Source organism: Aquarana catesbeiana, linkage group LG02 (genome assembly GCF_042186555.1).
Source record: "Aquarana catesbeiana isolate 2022-GZ linkage group LG02, ASM4218655v1, whole genome shotgun sequence".
NCBI lineage: Eukaryota > Metazoa > Chordata > Amphibia > Anura > Ranidae > Aquarana > Aquarana catesbeiana.
The window spans coordinates 398997779-399024881 of NC_133325.1; the positions used below are offsets into that span (position 1 = coordinate 398997779).

Sequence of the window (27103 nt, forward strand, 5' to 3'; positions counted from 1 at the left end):
TGCAAGCCCCGAGGGCTTGCACACTGGAGCGATGCGCTGGCAGGACGGTAAAAAAAGTCCTGCTAGCAGCATCTTCGGAGCGGTGAAGGAGCGGTGTGTATACCGCTCCTTTACCGCTCCTGCCCATTGAAATCAATGGGACGGCGCGGCTATACCGCCGGCAAAGCGCCTCTGCAGAGGCGCTTTGCGGTGGTATTTAACCCTTTCTCGGCCGCTAGCGGGGGGTAAAACCGCCCCGCTAGCGGCCGCATACCGACGGTAAAACGCCGCTAATAATAGCGGCGTTTTACCGCCGACGCCGCCCCCCGCCCCAGTGTGCAAGGGCTCTTAGAGAAAATGTACAAATTGGGCCCAAAGTGTCAATATTTTGTGTGGCCACCATTATTTTCCACCACTGCCTTAACGCTCTTGCGCATGGAGTTCACCAGAGCTTCACAGGTTGCTACTGGAGTCCTCTTCCACTCCTCCATGATGACATCACAGAGCTGGTGGATGTTAGAGACCTTGCGCTCCTCCACCTTCCCTTTGAGGATGCCCCATAGATGGTCAATAGGGTTTAGGTATGGAGACATGCTTAGCCAGTCCATCACCTTTACCCTCAGCTTCTTTAGCAAGGCAGTGATCATCTTGGAGGTGTGTTTGGGGTCATTATCATGTTGGAATACTGCCCTGCGGCCCAGCTTCAAAAGAAGGGGATCATACTCTGCTTCAGTATGTCATAGTACACAGTATTGACACTTTGGGCCCAATTTGGACATTTTCACTTAGGGGTGTACTCACTTTTGTTGCCAGCGGTTTAGACATTAATGGCTGTGTTGAGTTATTTTGAGGGGACAGCAAATGTACACTGTTATACATGCTGTACACTCACTACTTTATATTGTAGCAAAGTGTCATTTCTTCAGTGTTGTCACATGAAACGATATAATAAAATATTTACAAAAATGTGAGCGGTGTACTCACTTTTGTGAGATACTGTATATACAAATGTTTTGCCTTTCATTTCTATTTTAACTAAATGGGTTGTTTTACAAGATGATCGTTTACAATCACTTTGAGTAAAAAAGGCATTGTGAGTATTCTGGTTGACTGAAATAACTTCCTAAAGGGCCAGCCCACCTATAAGTGATATTACAGTGATAACCCATTAATCTATTATATTCCCTAATAATTCCAGGAGTGAAACCTCTGTCAGTTACTAACAGTGGGGGACATCTATCAAAACTGGAGCAGCTGTGCATGGTAACCAATAAGCTTCTATCTTCAGCTTGCTCAGTTAAAGTGGTTGTAAACCTCAGACATGGAATCTGGACAAAGCACACATTTCTATAATATTTACTTGCCTCTCTCCAAAGCACTAAGTGTCATTTCTCTTTGTTGTCTAGTTCCTCTGATATCAGCACGAGTGAGTTCTGATAAGTTTTCCTGACATCAAGCGAAAAAAGGTGACAGGGGAGGGATCAATCTGTTCTCAACAGCCTCAGCTCTGTTTCTGTGTGTCCCTTCCTTCCAATTCGTTCTCAGAGCTTTTGTACAGTGTGTAACTGCAGCTCCCTGGCCCCTGCTTTGAGTCTGTGAAACATCTTTTTCATCTCTGAGTTTTACAAGGATGTATAGGACAAATGGCTGCAAATACACAGGAACAACTTATGTAGGGGGATTTGTGTCACCTGAGACCAGGCATTTCACTGAGTATATGTGAGGTTTTACAACCATTTTAAGCTTTGAATATGAAAGCCAGAAAAAGATGATTGGTTAATCTGAAGTAAATAAAGTGTAGCACAACATAAATCAACACATAACCAATAATAAGTCCCAAAAAAGAGTTGAGAATATTCCAACAATATGAATATGTCCACTTGTTTTCAAAAATAAAAAAAAACTTCAATGAAAATGACAATGTAATGAATATACTGTACATGAAAAACATATAAAACACCCTGTGTCTTCACTCTTCATGCACAGGTGCAACTCCTCCACTATACAAAGTGCCTGCTCACCTCATTGCATTAAACAACTTACTTCATCATACTCCAAATCAGATAAATCATTCTGTGAATATTCTCAACATTTTTTGGGGACTTATATTGCTTATGTGTTGATTTTTATTATGCCCTGTACACACGGTCGGATTTTCCGACGGAAAATGTGTGATAGGACCTTGTTGTCGGAAATTCCGACCGTGTGTGGGCTCCATCACACATTTTCCATCGGAATTTCCAACACACAAAGTTTGAGAGCTTGCTATAAAATTTTCCGACAACAAAATCCGTTGTCGGAAATTCCGATCGTGTGTACACAAATCCGACGCACAAAGTGCCACGCATGCTCAGAATAAATTAAGAGACGAAAGCTATTGGCTACTGCCCCATTTATAGACCCGACGTATGTGTTTTACGTCACCACGTTCGGGACGATCGGATTTTCCGACAACTTTGTGTGACCATGTGTATGCAAGACAAGTTTGAGCCAACATGTGTCGGAAAAAATCCATGGATTTTGTTGTCGGAATGTCCGATCAATGTCCGACCGTGTGTACGGGGCATTACACTGTAACATTTTGGTGGTGTGAAAACACTAAACAGTGTTTGGCTGACCAACAAACTATAGGTTTATATTGAACACTTAAAATTAATCACTTATATTGATCACTTAATTGTTTGTGCTGATTGTATTTATTCTTATTTTGAAGCTAATTGGTTGCCATGCACAACCGCTCCAGATCCTGGCTGTGCCAATTTTGATATATTTTTCTTAAAGCAGAACTAAACCTGTTTGATCCTTTAAGACACCACCCAAGTTAAGTGTTGCTGCAATAGGAAACAGGATTGCCAGCTCAGCTCATAACTGTACAGATGTGAAGAACAATTGGACAACTATACATCCTAAGAGTCACCTTTACTGTATCAGCAAGACAAGTACAGCATAAGAAGTGGAGAAGGGCCAACACCTTCCATGCTTGCCAGCACTTAATTATAGCCTGTCTGCATCTCAGCCCGTTACAGGTATAAAAGGGAGACACCCACACACATAGACTCAGTAATACACAGTATAGTAATGTGAAAAAAATACAGCTAAAAAACAAATGGTACGAAATTGCCAAAAGCCAACAAAAACCTTTAGGAATATATCAATACTAGTTGTTAATCAAAGAAACAGAAAACACAAGAAACACATCAGCAAAAGGAGGCACCAAGAAAGATTAAACAAAAAGAAACATCGTCCATATGGTGTATAGACTGTATAGACTATATATATATATATATATATATATAGTGACTCCAAAAGAGAGGGGGATTCAGAAAAGTGGGTAATATTCCATTCACAATTTAAACACACAGAATTCTGGTCTGGAGATGAAAAATACAAAAGACTTCACCTTTACAGAGGAGTCCAAATACGTCATCCCCTTTCTTGGGAACTATAACCTTTGCAATAGCTTGTGTTTCAAGGTTGAACGTCACCCCCATGACAATCAATATAATGTCTAGCAATGGAATGTCGTTCTTCTATATTGTATAGATGGTCAAGGCAGGACTACCAGGAGACTGTGAGTTTGCCTCCAACGTACTGGATAGTGCTGATCACATCACAAGAAATTCAGTTACTCACTTGCCGTGGTGTAGCCTCTGACGATTCACCAAGACAGTTAGCAGTGTCAACTCTTCCTTGTTGATAGCTATGCGATACCACATCATCATCGTCATCAATAAATTGCACACCTTTTTCAAAACAGCGCCGTTTTCGTGTCTGTAACATAAGGCAAAATAAAGATACTTCTATATTGTCTTCATTAACGCTACACTTACACTGGTAATTAAGGATGAGCTTCGAGTCGAACTCATGTTCGACTCGAACATCGGCTGTTCACCAGTTCGCTGAACAGCGAACAATTTGGGGTGTTAACGGCAAATTCGAAAGCTGCGGAAAACCCTTTAAAAGTCTACAGGAAAAATCAAAAGTGCTCATTTTAAAAGCTTATATGCATGGTATTGTCATAAAAAAGTGTTTGGAGACCTGGGTCCTGCCCCAGGGGACATGGATCAATGCAAAAAGAAGTTTTAAAAATGGCCGTTTTTTCGGGAGCCGTGATTTTAATAATGCTTAAAGTGAAACAATAAAAGTGTAATATTCCTTTAAATTTTGTACTTGGGGGGTGTCTATAGTATGCCTGTAAAGGGGCACATGTTTCCCGTGTTTAGAACAGTCTGACAGCAAAATGACATTTCAAAGGAAAAAAAGTCATTTAAAACTACTCGCGGCTATTAATGAATTGCCGGTCCGAGTTCATTGATAAAAACGGCATGGAAATTCCCCACAGGGGAACCCCGAACCAAAATTAAAAAAAAAAATTACGTGGGGGGTCTCCCTAAATTCCATACCAGGCCCTTCAGGTCTGGTATAGATATTAACCGGTTCCTGACCGGCGCACGCCGATGTACGTCGGCAGAATGGCACGGCTGGGCAAATGGACTTACAGGTACATCTATTTGAATTCCCCGCCGTGCCATTGCGTTCGCGGGGATACCCGCGATCGCTTCACGGAGAGGACGAACGGGGAGATGCTGATGTAAACAGCATCTCCCCATTCTGCCTAGTGACAAGTGTCACTGATCACAGCTCCCTGTCATCGAGAGCAGTGATCAGAGTAATGAACACTGCTAGCCCATCCCCCTACAGATAGTAATCACTCCTCTAGGACATACTTAACCCCTCCCCGCCCCTAGTGGTTAACCCCTTCACTGCCAGTGTCATTTACACAGTAATCAGTGCATTTTTAAATCGCACTGATCGCTGTATAAATGACAATGGTCCCAAAAATGTGTCAAAAATGTCCGACATGTCCGCCATAACGTCGCAGTCACAATAAAAATCGCTGATCGCCGCCATTACTAGTAAAAAAAAAAATAATTCATAAAAAAACTATCCCCTATTTAGTAAACGCTATAACTTTTGCGCAAACCAATCAATAAATGCTTATTGCGATTTTTTTTACCAAAAATATGTAGAAGAATAAGATCGGCCTGAACTGAGGAAAAAAAATGTTTTTTTATATATTTTTGGGGGATATTTATTATAGCAATATGTAAAAAAAAATGCTTTTTTTTCAAAATTGTCGCTCTTATTTTGTTTATAGCGCAAAAAATAAAAAAAATCGCAGGGGCGATCAAATACTACCAAAAGAAAGCTATATTTCTGGGAAAAAAAGGACGTCAATTTTGTTTGGGAGCCACGTCCGCGCAATTGTCAGTTAAAGCGACGCAGTGCCGAATCGCAAAAAACGCTCTGGTCAGGAAGGGGGTAAAATCTTCCGGGGCTGAATTGGTTAAGGGGAACCCCGGCCAAAATTTTTTTTTAAAAATGGCGTGGGGTCCCCCTCAAAATCTATACCAGACCCTTCAGGTCTGGTATGGATTTTAAGGGGAACCCCGCGCCAATTTTTTTTTTTTAAATGGCGTGGGGTCCCCCCAAAAATCCATACCAGACCCTTATCCGAGCACGCAACCTGGCAGGCCGCAGGAAAAGAGGGGGGGACGAGAGAGCCCCCCCCCTCCTGAACCGTACCAGGCCACATGCCCTCAACATTGGGAGGGTGCTTTGGGGCAGCCCCCCAAAACACCTTGTCCCCATGTTGATGGGGACAAGGGCCTCATCCCCACAACCCTTGCCCGGTGGTTGTGGGGGTCTGCGGGCGGGGGGCTTATCGGAATCTGGAAGCCCCCTTTAACAAGGGGACCCCAAGATCCCAGCCCTCCCCCCGTGTGAAATGGTAAGGGGGTAGTACCCCTACCATTTCACAAAAAAACTGTTAAAAATGTTAAAAATGACAAGAGACAGTTTTTGACAATTCCTTTATTTAAATGCTTCTTCTTTCTTCTATCTTCTTTCTTCTATCTTCTATCTACTTTCGGTTTCTTCCTCCATCTTCTTCTTCTTCTGGTTCTTCCTCCAGTGTTCTCATCCGGCATCTTTTGTACCCCCCTTACCATTTCACACAGAGGGGAGGGCCGGGATCTGGGGGTCCCCTTGTTAAAGGGGGCTTCTAGATTCCGATAAGCCCCCCGCCCGCAGACCCCCACAACCACCGGGTAAGGGTTGTGGGGATGAGGCCCTTGTCCCCTTCAACATGGGGACAAGGTGTTTTGGGGGGCTACCCCAAAGCACCCTCCCAATGTTGAGGGCATGTGGCCTGGTACGGTTCAGGAGGGGGGGGCGCTCTCTCGTCCCCCCTCTTTTCCTGCAGCCTGCCAGGTTGCATGCTCGAATAAGGGTCTGGTATGGATTGGTTCCCCTTAAAAACCATATCAGACCTGAAGGGTCTGGTATAGATTTTGAGGGGGACCCCACGCCATTTTTTTTTTTATTATGGCCGGGGTTCCCCTTAATATCCATACCAGACCTGAAGGGCCTGGTATGGAATTTAGGGGGACCCCCCACGTCATTTTTTTTTTTAATCTCAGTTTGGGGTTCCCCTGTGGGGAATTCCCATGCCTTTTTATCATTGAACTTTTATGTGTATTGTCGGACCGGCAAATCATTAATAGCCGCAAGTAGTTTTAAATGACTTTTTTTCCTTTGAAATGTCATTTTCACTGCTCCCGAAAAAAAGGAACGTTTTTAAAACTTTTTTTTGCATTGATCCATGTCCCCTGGGGCAGGACCCAGATCCCCAAACACTTTTTATGACAATAACTTGCATATAAGCCTTTAAAATTAGCACTTTTGATTATTCATGTTCCTGTCCCATAGACTTTACCGGTGTTCGCGTGTTTGAACAAATTTTTTGCCTGTTCGCAAGTTCTGGTGCGAACCGAACAGGGGGGTGTTCGGCTCATCCCTACTGGTAATGTTAAAAAAACCAAAGACATTTCTATTCTAATACTATTTGACAAAGATGATAAGACTATAATTGATTTAAGTTACATAGTTGAGTTAAAAAAATGGCACATTCATTGATTAAAGGTAATTGCTCTTTGTACCAAGTTTTTTTTTAATAAAGTCACCACAATTTGATACTGTCACTTAAAATATGGAATCTCTCTCTTTTAAAGACATGTCCGCTGACATCCGACCCGGTCCGATCCGCTAAAAGCAGACAGATTACCCTACATCCAGGTCCATCGCTGGAGGATCGGATTGGGTGAGATCTGAAGAAAACGGACATGCTGTCCGTTTTCATCCGATCCCTCCATAGGCGGCAGGGGCGCCTGACAAACCCCTCCCAGCTCAGTGAGCAGAGAGGGACCTGTCATCCGTCGGCTCAGCGGAGATCAACGGACTGATCTCCCGCTGAGCCGGCGGACCGAGGCGGACTCCGTCTCGTGTGAAAGGGGCCTAAAGGTTAGTTTTTATGTTTATTGTTTTTTAATAACAAATATGTTATACTTACCTGCTCTGTGCAAGGGTTTTGCACAGAAAAGCCTGATCCTCCTTTTCTGGGGTCCCCCGGCGGTGCTCCTGGCTCCTCCTCTTTATCAAGTACCCCGACAGAGAGCTGCTTTCCATGCGGGCACGCTGTCCATTGACACAGACAGCAGGACTTGGCCCGCCCCCAGCTCTTGTGTCACTGGATTTGATTGACAGTAGCGGAAGCCAATGGCCCCGCTGCTATCAATCTATCCAATGAGGACCCGAGACATCGGCTGGAGCTGCTGTGCTCATCCCCATCACTGGAACGATCGGGTTCACTTAAGAAAAAGAGGGGTCTGGGGGGCTGATGTAGCACAGAAGGTTTTTCACCTAAATGCATAGAATGCATTAAGGTGAAAAACCTGGAGGGTTTACAGCCCCTTTAAGAGAGCTTCAAAACAAGCCTTTACTTACCTTTCTAGCTGCTTCTAACACAAAGTTATTTTTTCTAAAAGATCACTATAAAGACTACAGGCTTTTCAGTCACTGTTTAACAGCTTAGAAGGATCTACTGTTTGATTACATGATAGGGCTGGCAGCCTTCCAAGATATCCTATCATACATGACTTTTGAAAATGAATTTCTCTACAGTGCTTATAGATACAAAGATGGATGGGGAAGGTGTTTAAAGTGCTTTTACCGCTTGCTTAAAATATGTAAATACTTTAATGTGCATGATGTGGGCACAGCTTGGATAGTGCTGCTCAAACTTGTGCTTGTCAAGATTTTGCATGTCTTTCTGTCCTGCAGAAACAGGAAAAGAAAATAAGGGATATTCCCCTTCAGACAAGTGTCCCCTTCAGACACTTGTCTGACCTTCTGTTATGGTGACAAATGTAAATATTTGGATTTCACATCATTTCTATTTTCAGTAACAATGGTCACGACGAAAAATAGAATGTGTCAATTACCCCACCAGGGACAGAAACAACAATAAAAGACTGACAGTGGTTCTAATCCTTCTCTCCAAAACAAAAAAAAAAACAAAAAAACATTTGGGCTATAAATATACTTTAGCAATAACTTGGCTTTTAGTAACCCATGACAGAAGATACTGCGCTTTATTTTAAACATAATTTAAAAATGCCAATTGAACTGCAGTTCAATTTCCATATCACACTGAGTTACCTTATAAAGAAGTAAACCTTTTAGACTAAGACGACAAACGTAAGCCCCCCCCCAGTATACTCATACAGTTGCCAGTTATGGTAAGGTGCTGCATCAGTAATGTATTCCTTTGTCACCAAAGGATAATATAAAATGAGAGGCAAACTGAACATTTTTTATACTTACATTTCATTTATAAAGGTGGCATTTTAAAATACAGTAAAAAAAAAAAAAAAATACTAGGTAGACAAGGGTTTTTAGAGTTTAAAGAGACACTATAATTTTCTGCCTTTTTCTGTTTGCGCTTTTATATTATAGTTGTTTCTGTTATATTTTTCCCACTTCTACTATGTAAGGGCTCTTTCACACGGGACGGATCAGTGATGATCCCCGCTGAGCAGAAAGATGACAGGTCCATCTCTGCACACTGTGCAGCTACGGACCTGTCAGAGCGCCGCTCTCCCCTATGGGGGATCGGATGATGACGGACCGTAGTGTCCGTCGTCACCCGATCCGATCCGAAAACGGATGGAAAAGTAGGGTTTTCCTCCATTACATTTTTCGGATCGGAGCGGGTCGGATGTCGGCGGACATGTCACCGCTGACATCCGACGCTCCATAGGGATACATGTATGTGCGTTTTTCATCCGAAAACGGAAGGATGAAAAACGGACATACGGATCCCTCGTGTGAAAGAGGCCTTACACTCCATGAATGAAACAATGTCCTAAAGTATTAAAACTATAGGCCTTGCCTAATATCAGAAATCAAATTATGCACTAAAAAAGGTATTTAGCCTAAAAAAATCCACAATTCAAAAGGGACCCCTTGGCAGTCATTAGGGAAGCTCAGACTAAACAGAGGGGTAGGCAAGTAGCCAGAGTTTACCTTCCAAAATTTGAAATGTTAGAGAAACACAGAAGAGGGTTCAGTTTAAAGGAAACTTCTGAGGAGAGACATACCATTTGCCAACTTTGTTCACCTGTCATTACATTTTATTTTCCTGGTTGATCAAATGGCTGCAACACTTTCTAAGTCACCAATCCAGAATACATATGCAGATTAATAGTTTTGCTTTACATGCCACATACTTGTTCCAGGTCAGTGAAAGCAAAAATTAGTGATAGCCAGGCACCTAGCATTGCACCAGTTTCTTTTCATACCCGAAATATATGTTCTTTGAAGCAGGGCTAAAAAATACACCAGGCTTGCTTTAAGTAAAACGTCTGCTGCAGAATGATATTGAAACGAGGGAAGAACTAGGAATAGGCTTTCTGATGTACTTACACTGAATGAAATCCCAATTAAAAATGTGTCATTCTATTGCAACTGTCATTTTTCATTTTGATTGACAATTAGCAGAATAGCTGTTAAGGGAGTAACCACTAACTCCTTGACCACTGCATTTTCACATTCATTGTCAGATAACAAGTCATTATTCTACCTGACATGTCTTTGTGTGCGGCAATAATGAAGCCATTTGTAATTGGTAACAGTAACATAACTTGATATAGAGGGTGTGTAATGACCTTACCAACTCACAGGGGGGATAAGAGAACTAAATAAATACTTATCTGTAGAGCAATCCAAAACTAGGATTTCATTACCTGCTGTTCAAGAGGTGATTGCCGGATGCGTTTTCTATCCATTTGAAAATCATTATCATCCTGATCTGAAGTAAAAGAAGCTTGCTTTTTTGCAGACAGCTTTGAAGCTAGACTTGTATTACTTCTTCTGGTATCTAAAAGGGAGAGTGGGAGAATAAAGTAGAGTAAAAAAAAAATACAAATAAAAGACAAGTACATTAGTCATATATGACAGAGGTACAAACATATTTTCTCAAAATCTGCGCATGTTAGCAAACCAAACAAAACAAATGTTTTTGAACAATTTAATGTAGATATTAAAAGAAGTATGATCAAAACTTTTACTTCTCTTGTGGGTCACAGGAGTGCACTTACTTGTGCACAGGAGTGCACTTACTTGTGCTCTCCTGTGACACAGAATCAGATCAGTCCAGGGTGATTAGAATCAGCCGATCCAGACTCCGAAAGGATCCCAACAACATTGTTGGGACCCACTTGGATGCCTTACAAGCAGCTGGCTCAGCCTCTCAGCCCGCCACAGAGAGCCTGAGGCTGCCATTCCCATGTTCTCCCCAGCCCCAGGTCACTGACATTCACCACTTTCTGCTCAGAGTGGATCGATAAAAGAGCGATCATGTGAATGCTCAGTTTAGAGCCAACGGGGGGACAGCTGCAGCAGGGAGTTAAGTATGTATGTTTGTTTGTTTGTTTGTTCTTTTAATTTCCACACTTCTTTTTTAACTCTAACCAAATGGTCTTTAGTTTGATAAAGCAATGTACAACAAACAACAGTCTTTTTATTAAAAAAATAAATAAATAATAGGCAGTTTTTGCAGTGCTTTTATCCTTTGTGGCACCTTAATGCTATTTATCTCTTACAGCCTCTTTCGCAGCCATTCCTATAAACACTTGGTTCTGTAGTGGTTGCATGGGTTTCCGGATATGCATAGTGCATATTGAAACAGGCACATCATCTCCATCAAGAGCCCATTGACAAGGTGACAAAGCAAAATTACAACTGGGAAAGAGGAACAGGGATGTTGTATTAAAATATATCTTCAATAGATCCTAAAATCCTGCCAGTGGCAACGCTAACCCACTGCGCCGTTTAAGCCCGGGTTCACACCTATGCGAATTAGATGCGGCTTACACCGCATCTAATTCGCAGGACATTTTAAAATACATTCATATGAATGTATCTGGTTCACATATGTGCGTTGCATTCGCACTGCGCATTGCACAAAAAACGTGTGCGTTTTTTGGGCATTGCGGTGCGAACTACAAGCCTATTATCTCCTATGGGAACGCATCTGATTCGCAGATGCATTGCGTTCTGAACAAGGATTTTCTCTTTCTCCTCACTACACCTCCCCCTCTCCCCCCCCCCCCCCCCCTCTCCCTGCTCTCTAATCCTGAGCAAAAACGCAATGAATCCGTTGAACAGGAGATTGTTATCTCCCCAGTGAAACCTGAGCTTCAATTCGCACCGCACATGTGTGAAACCAGGCTTAATGTTTTAGCAGCACTGTCACCCTGGAACTTAAAGTGTTTTATAGACTAAAGATTTTTATGAATCTTTATATACCACCACACTACCCTCGGGTTTAGACACAGAGAGGTTAGCATCTCTCCTGGATCTGACAGCCCTTGGTTGGCTCTCCGATTCTGAAAGAACGCATCTAGTTGCTCCAATTACCGCAGAGGAGGTTGAAGTTGTAATTAACTCCCTATCCACTGGCAAAGTTCCTGGCCCAGATGGTCTCCCGAATGATTTCTATGTAGCACATGGTAACACGCTAGCCCCCCGGCTGGCCGCCCTATTTACACATTGCCTGGAACAGGGCTCTCTCCAGTCTTCCATGGCACACGCACATGTTATCCTCATCCCTAAGATGGGCAAAGACCCCAAACTATGCGCCTCTTATAGACCTATAGCACTCCTTAATACTGACCTCAAAATCCTAACTAAACTTCTTATCACTAGACTTAATCCATTACTTCCCTCTCTCATTGACTCGGATCAGACCGGGTTCATGTCCCATAAGTCTACATACATCAATTTGCATAGGTTGTTTACTAACCTCCATGCAAGACATGACAATCAGGGTACTAGAGTGGTTGCCTCTCTCGACATTGAGAAGGCATTCGACTCGACTGAGTGGCCTTTCCTGTGGGAAATTCTGCGGAGAATGGGGTTTCCACTGGTATTCATTCGATGGTTAGAAACTATCTATCGTTCGCCGACGGCTGCCATTCGCTTAGGGGGTCGTCTGTCTCCGGTTTTTGAACTTTCTAGGCGTACAAGACAGGGCTGCCCTCTCTCTCTGCCACTTTTTGCCATTGCCATGGAGCCAGTGGCGGAGGCACTACGTGTCTCACCACATATTAAAGGTCTACGGCTGGGCTGGCTGGAGGAGAGGGTGGCATGGTATGCAGACGACCTCTTCCTCTTCCTGAATGATGCTGGCCCCTCCCTGCAGAGGGCACTGTCAGTCCTTGAAAAATACTCTGTAGTGAAGGGACTTAAGGTTAATTGGGGTAAGTTACAGCTCCTGGCCATTGATGCTGAGGCTAAAAAGGGGCCTCGGCTTCTCTTCAGCTGCAATGGGTGGACAAGTTTACCTACTTGGGGGTGTGTATCTCAAAGGAACGTGACTGACTTCATTCCAATGAACTTGTTTCCATTAATCAACTCAGTCAAAGCCAAGCTGAAAGCATGGGAGAACCTTCCCCTGTCCTTACTGGGCCGTGTTAATCTCATCAAGATGAAAATCCTTCCCAAGTTTACATATTTGTTTCGTAACTCCCCTCAATGGATCCCCAAATCATTCTTTTCCCAACTTAACAAAATTTTCTCCTCCTTTCCTTGGGGTCCACGCCCCCCCCCCGCTTTAAGCTAACCACCCTAATGCGCCCTTGTTCGCAGGGGGGTTTAGCATTCCCGGAATGTCACAAATACCTTATAGCGGCTCAATTGGTCACTGCATTTTGGTGGCTTGTTCCAGATAGATCCAACTCGGCTTGGGTCACTGAGGCTGCGGTATTGGGATCTGCAGAGGCGTTGTCGAATCTCATTTTACGGGCCCCAAGGCTCCATACGACCTAACCCCTTCCATGCGTACTACCCTTAGGGCCTGGAGGGAAGGTCTGATCTGTGAAAAATATCCTCTGACCGTTGTATCCCCGAACGCCCCACTCTGGAACAATCCCAACCCGCAACACTTTTTCAAGATCCCAGACCCTGTGATATGGGCTAGGTACCATATCAAGGCTCTCTCAGACATCACCTCAGACCTAACAAAATTTTCTCCTTTGATCACTTAATGTCTCATCACAACGCCCCACTTTCACACAAATTCAGATATCTACAGTTGTCCCATGCTTTCAGGGCTCAATTCCCACCAGGTGAAAGGCAGATGGTGCAATCCGACCTAGAGCGATTTTGCGATTTGATTGTACCAAAAAACCCACCTCAGTGCTATATGCACATCTCCTTCGGGTCTCTTCTCCTGAGCTGTCCAGGCTCCGTTAGCAATGGGGCCGGGATGTTCCGGAGTTGGACTCCGAGGACTGGGAGAATGTGTGGGACTTCCCATTTAAAATACTGGTTTCCTTGAGAGATCGCCTCATTCAATACAAGATTGTCCATAGGGCATATCTTACTCCCGCTCGGGTGCACAAGATGAGGTCTTCTCTCTCCCCGGAGTGTTGGCGGTGTGATCATGCCTCTGTGGACTATATCCACATTTTCTGGTCCTGCCCGGTAATTACAGGTTTCTGGTCACAAATTCTTTCAGAGGTGAACGAGTTGCTAAGTATCTCTATTGCTCCTTCCCCAAAAATATGCCTGCTAGAGCTGGTGGAGGACTTTGTGCCCAGAGTGGCAGAGAGAACCCTGTTGGGTCTCCTGCTGTTCTATGCCAGGAAGCCCATTGTCCCAGGCTGGAAGCGGAAGACTCCTCCCTCTATAGGCTCATGGAAGTCACTTGTTAACACTGTGATACCCCTTTACAGGGACACCTATACACACACAGAGGGTGTCCGAAAAAGCATGACAGAGTCTGGAGTAAGTTGTTAGCGGAACCCTCCACTGCTTTAACAAATTAAGTGGCCTCTCTGATATATGACAGCCGTTCATAATGTCCTAATAGACTAACCAGGGTTGCGAGAGTTATGCTGGGTGTGCCAGCCCTATGTTAGCCCTCCCTTGGAGCAGGAGCCATGACAACTTGTTGCTGTTGTTATACCTATGGTAGCCATAGATAATTTAATGTTTCTGGATATTATAACAATACTTTATGACCCCTGCGTGGGTCCCTTCCCTGCTGAAGGCCAGATGTTGGCTGAGCTGCTTTAGGTATGTATTGTTTTGTGTTTGTCAAGAAAATTTAAAAAGTTTTTAAAAAAAAAAAGTGTTTTATAGACTACAGAACACAACACCCCTCCCCTCACAACTTCAATAACATAGTGGGATGTGTTTTGTACAGTGCATCTGGAAAATATTCATAGCGCTTCACTTTTTCCACATTTTGTTATTTTACAGCCTTATCGCAAAACGGATTAAATTCACTATTTTCCTCAAAATTCTACAAACAATACCCCATAATAACAATGTGAAAGAAGTTTGTTTGAATTCTTTGCAAATTTATTAAAAATAAAAAACAAAAAATATCCCATGTACCTAAGTATTCACAGCCTTTGCTCAATACTTTATTGAAGCACCTTTAGGACCAATTACAGCCTCAAGTCTTTTTGAGTATGGATGCTACAAAGCTTGCCACGCCTATTTTTGGGCAGTTTCTCCCATTCTTCTTTGCAGGACCTCTCAAGCTCCATCAGGTTGGATGGGGAGCGTAGGGGCACAGCCATTTTCAGATCTTTCCAGAGATGTTCAATCGGGTTGAAGTCTGGGCTCTGGCTGGGCCACTCAAGGACATTGACATAGTTGTCCAGTAGCCACCCCTTTGTTATCTTGGGTGTGTGCTTAGGGTCTGGAAGATGAATCTTTGCCCCAGTCTGAGGTCCAGAACACTCTAGAGCAGGTTATCATCAAGGATGTCTCTGTACATTAATCTTTCCCTCAAGCCTAGTCTCCCAATTCCTGCCGCTGAAAAATCACCATCACCACAGCTTGATGCTACCACCACCATGCTTCACTGTAGGGATGATATTAGCCAGGTGATGAGTGGTGCCTGGTTTCCTCCAGACATGATGCTCGCTATTCAGGCCAAAGAGTTTAATCACAGCTTCATCAGACCATAGAATTTTGTTTCTTATGGTCTAAGAGTCCTTCAGGTGCCTTTTGACAAACTGCAGGCGGGCTGTTGTGCCTTTTACTGAGGAGTGGCTTCCATCTGGCCACGCTACCATACAGGCATGATTGGTGCAGTGCTGCAGAGATGTTTGTTCTAGAAGGTTCTCCTCTCTCCACAGAGAAACCCTGGAGCTTTATCAGAGTGACCATTGGGTTCTTGGTCACCTCCCTGACTAAAGCCCTTCTGCCCCGATCGCTCAGTTTCCCTGGGCGGCCCGCTCTAGAAAGAGTCCTAGTGGTTCCAAATGTCTTTCATTTACGGATGATGAAGGCCACTGTGCTCATTGGGACCTTCAATGCTGCAGAAATGTTTCTGTACTCTTCCCCAGATCTGTGCCTTGATATAATCCTGTCTCAGAGGTCTACAGACAATTCCTTGGACTTCATGGATTGGTTTGTGCTTTGACATGCACGGTTAACTGAAGGACCTTATATAGACAGGTGTGTGCCTTTCCAGATCATGTCCAATCAACTGAATTTACCACAGGTGGACTCCAAACAAGTTGTAGAAACATTTCAAGGATGATCAGTGGAAACAGGACGCAACTAAGCTCAATTCTGAGTGTCATGGCAAAGGCTGTGAATGCTTATGTACATGTGATTCCTTCATTTTTTTTATCTTTAGTAAATTTGCAAAGATTTCAAACAGACTTCTTTCAGTGTATCATTATGGGGTAATCTATTTTGGAATAAGGCTGTCTATAACAGAACAAAATGTGGAAAAAGTGAAGCGCTCTGAATACTTTCCAGATGCATTGTAGTTTAAAAGGTTAACTTTGGAAAGCTGATAACACTGGTTTAGATGCAAGACCACAGAATGCACAGAACGCAAGCTCACTGGATTTCTGCAAGTTTTTTTGTTTGCAATCAAAAAGAAATAACAAAACACTTTTTAAGGGTATATTTAAACAGACCAAAAGGAAACAAATAAGAGAAATTCATTGTTAGGGTTTACATACATAAGGAGTCTTTTCAGATAACTTATCTAATTATAAGTCTGCTCTGAAAAAAACCCAGTAAAATATACGAGGGGGTGCTAAGTATTGAGCCTTACCCAGAAAAAATTGAGCTAGTGTACTGGCCAATGTGTCTATATTCAATGGTGCAAAAATCAACTACCTATGATTTTAACTTATCTTTCTTTTTCAGGTCCAAAGTAAACATGACAGCACCTCCAGAAAAATTCAATGTGGAATAGGTCCTATAGGTGGCATAGGACCATAATCAAGTTCCTGTTTCTACAAGGGAAAGGTGCGAAGCAGATCCATGATGAAATGTCACAAACTTTGGGTGACAGTGACCCTTCATATGCAATAGTTAAATGTCTGGTTGTCAATTTTAAAACTGGCCATTTCGGTGTTGAAAGTAAGAAACCCAGTGGAAGGCCTGTTTCTGTCTCTGTGCCTGCAAATGTGAACGCCATCCATGACATGATCATGGAGGACCGCTGAATATCAGCCAAAAGTATTGCCACATATCTGGGAATATCACGTGAGAGAGTTGGTGCCATTATCCACAATTACTTGGAAATGAAAAAGCTTGTAGCAAAGTGGATCCCAAAACTTTTGACAACCGAACAAAAATAGGATTTTTTAAAACAGCTTACCTGTAAAACCCTTTTCTTGAGATTACATCACGGGACACAGAGCTCTATTCATTACATCATGGGTTGGATAGCCTACCTTCAGGTGTTGGACACGCAACCCAAATTGTAAGGAGAGTTCCTCCCTCTATAACCCTTCCAATATGGAGAGCACCTCAGTTTTGTAGCAAAGCAATAAGTATCTTGATGCATATATATACACATATATACATACATACATACATAAATCCCGAAGAGGGACGGGGAGCTCTGTATCCCGTGATGTAATCTCAAGAAAAGGATTTTACAGGTAATTTGTTTTTAAAAATCCTATTTTCTTGTTCATACATCACGGGACACAGAGCTCTATTCATTACATCATGGGACGTCCCATAGCAATGCCCAAATTGAGGGGAGGGAGACCCAGATCAGAAAAGACCGCCATTGGGCGTGAGGACCTACACTGCTGCCTGCAGTACACTGCGCCCGAAAGCGGTATCCTCGTGCCTTCTTATGCCCTGTACACACGGTCGGATTTCCAACAGAAAATGTGTGATAGGACCTTGTTGTCGGAAATACCGTGTGTGGGCTCCATCACACATTTTCCGACACACAAAGTTTGAGAGCTTGCTATAAAATTTTCCGACAAAAAAATTAGTTGACGGAAATTCCGATCAAGTGTACACAAATCCGACGCACAAAGTGCCACACATGCTCAGAATAAATTAAGAGACAAAAGCTATTGGCTACTGCCCCGTTTATAGTCCCGACGTACATGTTTTACGTCACCGCGTTCAGAACGATCGGATTTTCCGACAACTTTGTGTGACTGTGTGTGTATGCAAGACAAGTTTGAGAAAATCATCCGTCTGAAAAAATCCATGGATTTTGTTGTCGGAATGTCTGATCAATGTCCGACCGTGTGTACAGGGCATTCCATCCACCTGATAAATCTAGTGAATGTATGGAACGAAGACCAAGTTGCAGCCTTGCAGATCTGCGCCATGGAGGCCTGGTAATGCACTGCCCATAAAGCACTTACTGCTCTAGTTGAGTGCACTTTAACCTGAAAAAGGAGGATTTTTCTTTTTCCAACCATAGGCCTGAAAAATAACTTGTCGAATCCACCTAGCTATAGTGGACTTCGACTCTGCCTGGCTCTTTCTGGGACCATCTGGCAACACAAACGGAAAATCAGTCTTCCGTATCTGAGCAGTCGCTTTCAGATAGATTATGACTGCTCTAACAACATCTAGAGAGTGTAACAATGTTTCCTCGCGGATCTGGAAAAAAGGATGGTAGGACCACATCTTGGTTTGGGTGGAACCCTAATACCACCTTGGTTAAGAAAGCCGGGTGAGGACACAACACCACCTGGTCTTTGTGAACAATTAAGTATGGCTCTTTACATAAAAAAGCCTCTAATTCTGATACCCTCCTGGCAGAGGTTATGGCAACAAGAAAAACCAACTTCTTGGTAAACAGACACAAAGATACATGGTGTAATGGTTCAAAAGGCTGTTTTTGTAGAACGGACAAAACCAAACTCAAATCCCAAGGACACACAGGTGGCCTGACTGCGGATTTAAACACAGTGCCCCCCGGATAAAGACCAGACTAGGGAATGAGAGGCAAACGGGTTCTGAAAAAATACAGACAAGGCCGAGATCTGACCTTTGATAGTGCTCAAGGCCAGCTTCATTTCTACTACTAATTGAAGGAAACCGAGAATTCTGTCAATTCTGTCCTAGGATGCCATCTCTTGGACTCACACCAGGAGACATATGCCTTCCAGATTCTATAATAGATGAGCCTGGAAGCCGGCTTCCTGGCATTAACCAGAGTGGTTAGGACAGGACCTAAGATCCCATGCTTTTTAAGGACGTGGGTCTCAATAGCCAAACCGTCAAATTCAGATTTTGTAAGCAAGGATGGACTATTGTCCCCTGTGAAAGCAGATCTGGCCGTAGCAGAAGAACCCATGGCCTTCCAACTGTCATTCACACGATCTCTGCATACCAGGACCTTCTGGGCCAAGCCGGGACTACTAGAATTACCGGCTTCCTTTCCCTCTTGATCCTATGAAGGGACCGCGCAAGAAGCGGAACTGGAGGGAACGCATAGATCAGAGAAAACTAATCCCAAGGAATTATCAAGGCATCTGAGCCTAGCGCTAGCAGATCACTTGTTCTTGACACAAAGTTGTCTAGCTTCTTGCTGAACCTGGAAGCTAGCAGATCTACATCCGGGGTACCCCATCTCTGGCATATGGCCTGAAATATGGTGGGGTGTAGAGACCATTCTCCTAGGTACAGCTGCAGGAGACTTAGAAAATCTGCCTGCCAATTTTTCCACCCCTGGAATAAGACGGCAGATAGGCAAGGAAACACGCCTCTCTGTCTAAAAAATAAATGGTTCACCTCCCTCTGGGCATCCAGACTCCTGGCGCCCCCTTGGTGACTGATATAGGTCACTGCTGTAGCATTGTCGGATTGTATCCAGACAGGATCACCTTGTGACCTGTATGTCCAGGCCCTGAGGGCCAAACGTACTGCAAGAACCTCCAGAATATTGACGGACAGGAACCTTTCGGTCTGGACCACAGCTCTTCTAGGACTGTACCCCAGCCTATGATGCTGCTTTCCGTAGTTACCACTTTCCTGGTGACTGGAATAAAGGGTTTTGCTGTAGACTTTTGGCTAGTAATCACCAACTGAGGCTTTACGTACTTCTGACGTCAGGCGCATCGGAAAATCCAAGGCTTAGAGTCTCTTGATCCAAGCAGACAGCATGCTGTTCTTTAATGGCGTTCAGTGAAACTAGGCGAAGGAAACAGCCTTGAATGAGGCTACCATCTTCCCCAACAACCTCATACAAGGGCAAATGGAAGGTCTTTCCCCTACTTGCCTACTTAGGCCAAAAAATTTTATTTATTTATTTATTTTTATGGTCTTGGCCTTTGACCTGGCTAAAGACACCCTGCTTTGGGCTGTGCCTATGACTATACCCAAAAAACTCCAGCCACCAAAGGGGCTGCAAGATGATTTCTCTAAGTTGAGGACCCAGCTTAAGTGCTCTTAAGTCTTTACCATATTGAGCACATTGAGTCTCCTTGGGCCGAGAATGAACCTTAGACTGGGATCCTAACACCCAGGAGTTCCAGATACTTGACCATGCTGGACGCACCTAGGTCCAGCCATGCAACAGACTGATCTCTCGGCAGCAGACTGCCTTGGCATGCCAATACTGCTATACCCTGGCCTCTTAGACCCGCTAGAGGTGGGCCCTAGCATTCTTTAAAACTCGAGCATGGTGGCTAACCCAAGGGCAAGCCTACTAACTGGAGGTGCGGTTTCCCTGTGAAACGCAGACAACCTCTGTAGTGTCATGCAAATAAACACATATGCAAACGGCTCTTCATATGTGTATGTGGCAAGAGTAAACGCCCTATTCCTCAATAGAAGCGTGCATTCATGGAAGCATGAATTTCTTACACTATGTTTAAGGCAAAAAACATAAAAAGGTGTGCGCTGTGTACACGCATACCTATATCATGTGCTGTGGAACGAGCATCTTGCAAGCAAGCATGCATCTCTGAATGTGTAATTTACACATCATGTATCCAGACAAACATGTATTCTTATGTGAACATAAGCTAAATTAACATGCTTCATTATGCAACCATGCAAATCTAGGTGATCATGCAATTTAGGTGATCATGCATTCTTATGTGATTCAGCATTTTTTAATCGATTAACTTTTTATGCATTATAAGCACTACTGTACGGACAAGTACCCTTGTGTGACCAAGGACTCTTGTGTGATCAAGCACCCCTGTGCGATCCAGCATCTTATATGCAATCAAGCATTTTTATGCAATTTAGGCCTTTCTTGTGAAAACAAGCCTTTCTGTGTGACCAAGCATCCTTGAGCAAACAAGGACTCTTGTGAGATCAAGCACTCTTGTGTGATCCCGTATCTTTACGCAAACAGGAACTTATGCGTTCTTAGGCAGTTATGCAATTTTAGGCATTTATGCGATTTAAGGCATTTCTGCACAAACAGGCACCTAAATGATCAAGCCTCCTCATGCAACTATGCAAGTCCACTACAAACAGAAAACATGTATCTCTATATGAATAACATGTTCTGCCACATGCATCTTGTACAATCCAACTCATGTATTCATTCAAACATGTGGACTGATAACCAAAAAAGGAAGTTAAACTCCGCTGACACGCGTTCCCGCACTTATGCGATCAGTTGCTTGTGTATTAGCAACAACGTGCACAGAATTATGCATCTCATTAATTGTGCGTTTGGCTGTTTTGTAAGCAAGCACCTGCATGAGGACCTCGTGGACGTTTTTCACCTCTTAGTAGCAATGGACGGGCTGGGAAGGTACAAGAAACCTATGGGAAAGAAAAAAAAACAAGGAGGAGACAGAGGCTTTGGTCGAGTAGGCTGAAGGTAAGTTATACACAGCCTGAATTTCTGTAAAAGATTGCAGCTACAACTTCAGAGCTTGTGAGGCTGCTGATATCTCCACCTCATCAGATTGCACCTGTTCCCTGATGGTGATCTTCCATCATCAGACTGTTGATCCTCTTGAATGAGGATTTAGAGCAGAGAAAGGGAAACTACTCCAATTTCTGCTCTCTTGTGAAGATACTGCGATTAAAGCAGCTAACTTCTCCTGTAACCACATACTGCAATACAAACAAACGTCCTCAAAAGACCTATTCAGGGCTGCAATGTAGGAAGAGGCTATAAGCCTGACAGGGGCAATCCTGTGCGGCTGTCTCCAGTCTCTCAGGGGGAATGTTATCCTACAGGCACGTCTAGAGCCCCCAGACCCAGACGGTGACTTCTTGGTACTCTTTTTACCTGCCCCTGAAACCCTTTTATGGGGAGACATAGTCCTAAGCCAAAAAGCAGAGGTACTATACAATTGCATACACTATTGTGCCTAGTCTTACAATAATAATAATGTTAGCTAGCCTGCACAACCTGATGCTGAGTAGGTGTCTAGGAATACCTGTATCCGATCCACATGAGATGCTTAAATGCCCACAGCTCTGTATCCTGCTGCTTACAGACCCCTGGCGACCTGAGTTTTTTAAAACAACCGCTTCACGCCTACGCATTGATTCGCTGTGCATGCCGCGCAAGCACAACGCTGGCAAGCACGTCCCCCCCCCCTGCCGTTTCTGCTGTAAAAGCGCGCCCACTTTGCACGCACGTGGGACCAACATGGTGGCGGCCGGGGGTGTGGGGGGGGGGAAGGAGATGACCGTGGGACCCCAAGACTTCGTGGGATCCCCCTTTCTATTCATGTGGCAGAGCCTGCAGCGGAGGAGGTGAGTGGCTGACAGAACGGCTTCACTGAGCTTGTATTTCCTGAAGAGCATGTACAGTAAGTAACACCAGGTATGCCTCTTACTCCCTCTAGTGGCGGAAAACAGGTAAGACATGCAAACTACTCAAAGAAAACATTAGGATTGTCTTCACTTACCTTATCCCCGCCGCAGGATACTGCTGAGAACAGCCAGACCCAACCTTCACCCATCACAGCGGGTAGTGTTATGCCAACCTTCAGGGTTCAGGGTTCCTACTTACAGGAGCCTCTTCCCTTGACCTGTAGAAGACTCTGCCAGGAAAACCTTTGCGCATATTTAAATACGTGCCCAAAGTGCTGGATCCCAGAGCCCAGTCCTCAAAGAGAGACATTACAGGCAAAACCTAGTTTCTTCTCCCACGAGGCCAGGATACCATCCATCTTAGGCGATTTTTATTGGCCCGAGGTATGGATCCGGTTGTGTAGCTCCTAAGCCCCCGCAGGGACCATCAAACAGAGCTTTTTTCTTAGCACATCTTGCATCGTGACCAAACACCTTAGATACTGGCGAAAAAACTGAGGTGCTCTCCATATGGGAGGAGTTATATAGGGGAGGAACTCTCCTTACTTACTCTCCTTACAACTAGGGTTGCCAGTGTCCAACACCTGAAGGTAGGTTATCTAACCCATGATGTAATGAATAGAGCTTTGTGTCCTGTGATGTATGAACAAGAAAGAGGAAACATGTGGAGACACTGGTGGCTGTTTTGGAACATTTTGCAAGAAATGAGTCAGATTTCCTGGACAAACTGGTAACTGGTGATGAGACATTAATCTACTGTTATGATCCTGAGAAGAAACAATCTAAGTAATGGAGGCACAGTGGTTCCCCGGCCAAAGAAGTTCCGTGTCCAAAGGTCAGTACAGAAGCAAATGGCAACAGCTTTTTGGGATAAGAAGGGAGTTCTGCTGGTGGACTACTTCCAAAAGGGTTCAACCATCAATGCAACATATTACTGTGCTTTATTGACGAAGTTAAGGCAAAATATCAAGGAAAAGCGTAGTGGAAAGCTCTCCAAAGGTGTCATCCTGTTGCATGACAATGCCTCATCACATACTGCAGGTGAAACAATGGCAAAACTGACCTCCTTAGGCTTTCAAGTGATGCCCCATCCACCCTATTCGCTTGACCTGGCTCCTTCTGACTAGCATCTGTTCTCCAATCTCAAAAAACACCTAAAGGGACAACGATTTGGGAGTGTTCCAGAGGCAACTAATGCTGCAAATGAGTGGATACACCAGCAGTCGGAAGAATTTTATTTGCAGGAACTTAAGAAGGTGTAGGACAGATGTCACAAGTGCATTGACTTCCTGGGGGAATATGTAGAATAGTGTGGCAGTTACAGCTTCCTAGCTCAATTTTTTCTGGGTAAGGCTCAATACTTATCAGCACCCCCTCGTATTAGCAGCTAGGCTTTGACAATGTGAATTTCTAACTTCTTTTTCATTAAAATTTGGTTGATAACTGATACTACCACAGACATAATCCATAATATTCTATGGAGGAAAGCTGGGTTATAAACTATTCTCAAGGTGGAATCAATTGTTTAATTTAGCGTTTTTTTCATTGCAGTTGAAAAAAACAGCAATCATTCTGTTAACCTTCATAAAAAAAGAATGTCCTACATTCCATAAATTAACAGGATTCAAAACGATATACTTTATATAGATAATAAAACCTCAGCTCGAATATAGAGGCCAATTCCTCACAAGACATTTATTTCTGAAAAGTTGCCAGCCAGCTGATTTCTTCAGCCTCTTAGTATTGGAAAAACTCGTCCCTATCCAATGGTCTCTTTAAAAGATGGCATCACTCTTCCTGCATGAAAATAGATTCTACTTCATCTGTCATTAGGGAAATATGTAGGCTGCCATTGCTGAAATGTCCTTCTGAAAATGCTAATTGCCTAGCTGTCACAGGACTTTCCATTGACTCTTGATCAGCATAAATGTTCCAAGTCAGTGACTCACAAAGTATTGTGAAACATACATTTACTGTGGGGCGGCGGCTCCTACAGGTGAAATCACGTACCTGTACGTGATCGCCTCTCCTGGGTTTGCAGCGCATACGCGTGCCACCGGCGACCAGCTCCTGCTGTGATTGGACACAGCAGGAGCCAATCAGCTGGTTCCTGCGGACCCGATGTCCCCTGGGACCCACCGACCATTCACGAGAGAGGCAGAACAGCAGCCTGCCTATGTAAACATAGTAGATTAGTAGATTGCCGTTCTGCCAGTAGGGGAGACAGAGATCCAGTGTTTCTGCCAAGCAGGAACACGGATCTCTGTCTTCTCACAGAAAAGCACCCCCCAGTTAGAAAGCACTCCTAGGAAACACATTTAACCCTTTGATTGTCGCTGAAGTTAACCCATTCCCAGCCAGTGTCATTAGTACAGTGACAGAGCGTATTTTTAGCACTGATCACTGTATTGGTGTCACTGGTCCCCAAAAAAGTGTCACTTAGTATCAGATTTGTCCCCTGCAATGTCGCAGTCTCACTAAATCCGCTGATCGCTGCCATTACTGGTAAAAAAATATATAAAAAAAATTAAAATTCCATAAAACTATCCCATATTTTGTAGACGCTAGAACTTTTGCGCAAACAAATCAATATACGCTTATTGGGATTTTCTTTTACCAAAAACCATGTAGCAGACTACATATTGGCCCAAACTGATGAAGAAATTATATTTTTTTATTAGATGTTTTATAGCAGAAAGTAAAAAAAAATTTTTTTTTTTTAAATTGTCGCTCTTTTTTTGTTTATAGCGCAAAAAATAAAAATCGCAGAGGTAATCAAATACCACCAAAAGAAACCTCTATTAGTTGGAAAAAAAGGACATCAATTTAATTTGGGTAGATCGTCTCACAACCGCGCAATTGTCAGTTAAAGTAACACAATGCCATATCGCAAAAAATACTAAATACATTCCAGTTGCATTAAAACAAAAGGTAATCAATGTCTTGCGGTTGAATTCTTTCTAAATTAGCCACAGCCTGAGTAGAAAAGCCTGGACCCTGCCAGCATGTTGCAGAGTGAATTTCATGCTCTTTGTGGGGAAGCAGTGGACTCTCTACAGATGTCCGACAAGCAGAACGTATATTCCCTGCTACTTGCAGAGCTCTAGCTCAGACCCTTAGCTTTCACACAAAGAGCAAGGGTCCAGTTCTGCAGCCGTTGGCGGAGAACAGGTTTTTCTTTGGACTGTGGCTGCTTTGAAAGAAAATGAACTGATATTGATCATCTTTTGTTTTGATGCACTTGAAATGCATTTAGCCAAATTAAAATGAGTTTCTTTGGATTTTTAAGAGGTGTTCACCTACTGCAGTCCCCGTGTTTGTAGAGGTCGACCGATATATAGGCCGGCCGATATTTGGCGTTTTTTAATTAATCGGCATCAGCCCATTGTGCTGATAATAAAGGCCGATAACTTCAGCGCGAGTTGCAAATGACTTCTGTAACAGAAGTCAATGCATGTTGCCTGAAGTCTTCTGTGGAGGGACTTCTCTCCTCTCTGGGCAGCCTGCCAAATCTGATAAAAGAACCAATAAGAGATACAATGTTTTTACTTATCAATGAACTGAACTGTGTGTAGAAGCTCTCAGATTAACCATTTAAAGACTAAATCTTTTCTGACACTTGTTGCTTACAAGTAAAAATCCTTTATTTTCTGCTAGAAATTCACTTAGAACCCCCAAACATTATATATATATATATATTTTAGCAGAGACCCTAGGGAATAAAATAGCGGTTGTTGCAATATTTTATGTCACACGGTATTTGCGCAGCGGTCTTTCAAACGCAATTTTTTTTTAAAAATACACTAATGAATTAAAAAAAAACTAAGCAGTAAAGTTTGCCCATTTTTTTTCGTCCAAAAGTTTTGATTACCTGTTTTTGTGTATTTAATATTTAAGATATAGTTTTGTTTTTTTGTATCTAAATTATACATACAAGTGAACTGATTGGATGTTTGTTTTGTTTAATAAATGTTTAAATGTAAAAAAATTTCTGTATCACTTTTTACTTAAAGCAATGTAAACTCAAATTTTTTTTTATATATATGATACTGTAGAGTATAAGATTTCCTATCATTTGAGCCCAGTCTTGCCACAAAGAGTTAATCCATCTCTGAGCAATCCTCTTTTAATGTTCAGTGAGATAAATCTTGACAAACTGAGAAGAACTTTGTCAAATACTCCCCCTTGCTGTGAGTGACAGCCTAAGACACAGGCATTATTTTTTAATTCCCTCCCCCACTCCTTTCTTCAGCAGCTCTGCAAGGATTGGCTGTTCCACACTTCAGCATGATTTGGCATGCTGAAGTCATGTGGTTACTTTCCTGTCTTTTCACTGGATGTTAGAGATCATTGCAGAAGTTCAGCAGAAGTTCAGTGTTAGAAATACACAGGAGAAAATGCATATTGACAAGGGGAGTGTAGAGGTGGGCGGGGAGTCTACTGACATCACAACTCCACCCACTGAGCTCCAGACAACAGACCCACCCACAGAATATGCAGTTTTTCGGGTCTAATAACAGACAGAGGGGAGACATTTAACAGGAAAAGATACATGCAGGAGGCATGTATATCCTTATAGATAACCCCTATGGCAGTAGTTTAGAAAGGATGACATTGGGTTTACATCCACTTTAAGGTTGCTTGCACACTGGAGCGGGCAGGCGTTGACGGTAAAACACTGCTA

The 27103-nt window shown here is 43.3% G+C and overlaps 1 protein-coding gene across 1 annotated transcript in view; it reads right to left on the bottom strand.

Annotated features, from left to right (window-relative positions):
* The window catches only part of BRIP1 (BRCA1 interacting DNA helicase 1), a 670966-nt gene that overhangs the window by 609151 nt on the left and 34712 nt on the right, over nt 1-27103 (bottom strand). Inside the window, exons 5-6 of the mRNA XM_073615255.1 lie at nt 10125-10258; nt 3613-3750 (exon numbers count right to left, since the gene is read on the bottom strand). Of these exons, the coding sequence (XP_073471356.1) occupies nt 3613-3750; nt 10125-10258 (272 nt within the window). The remainder of the gene's footprint in view (nt 1-3612; nt 3751-10124; nt 10259-27103) is intronic.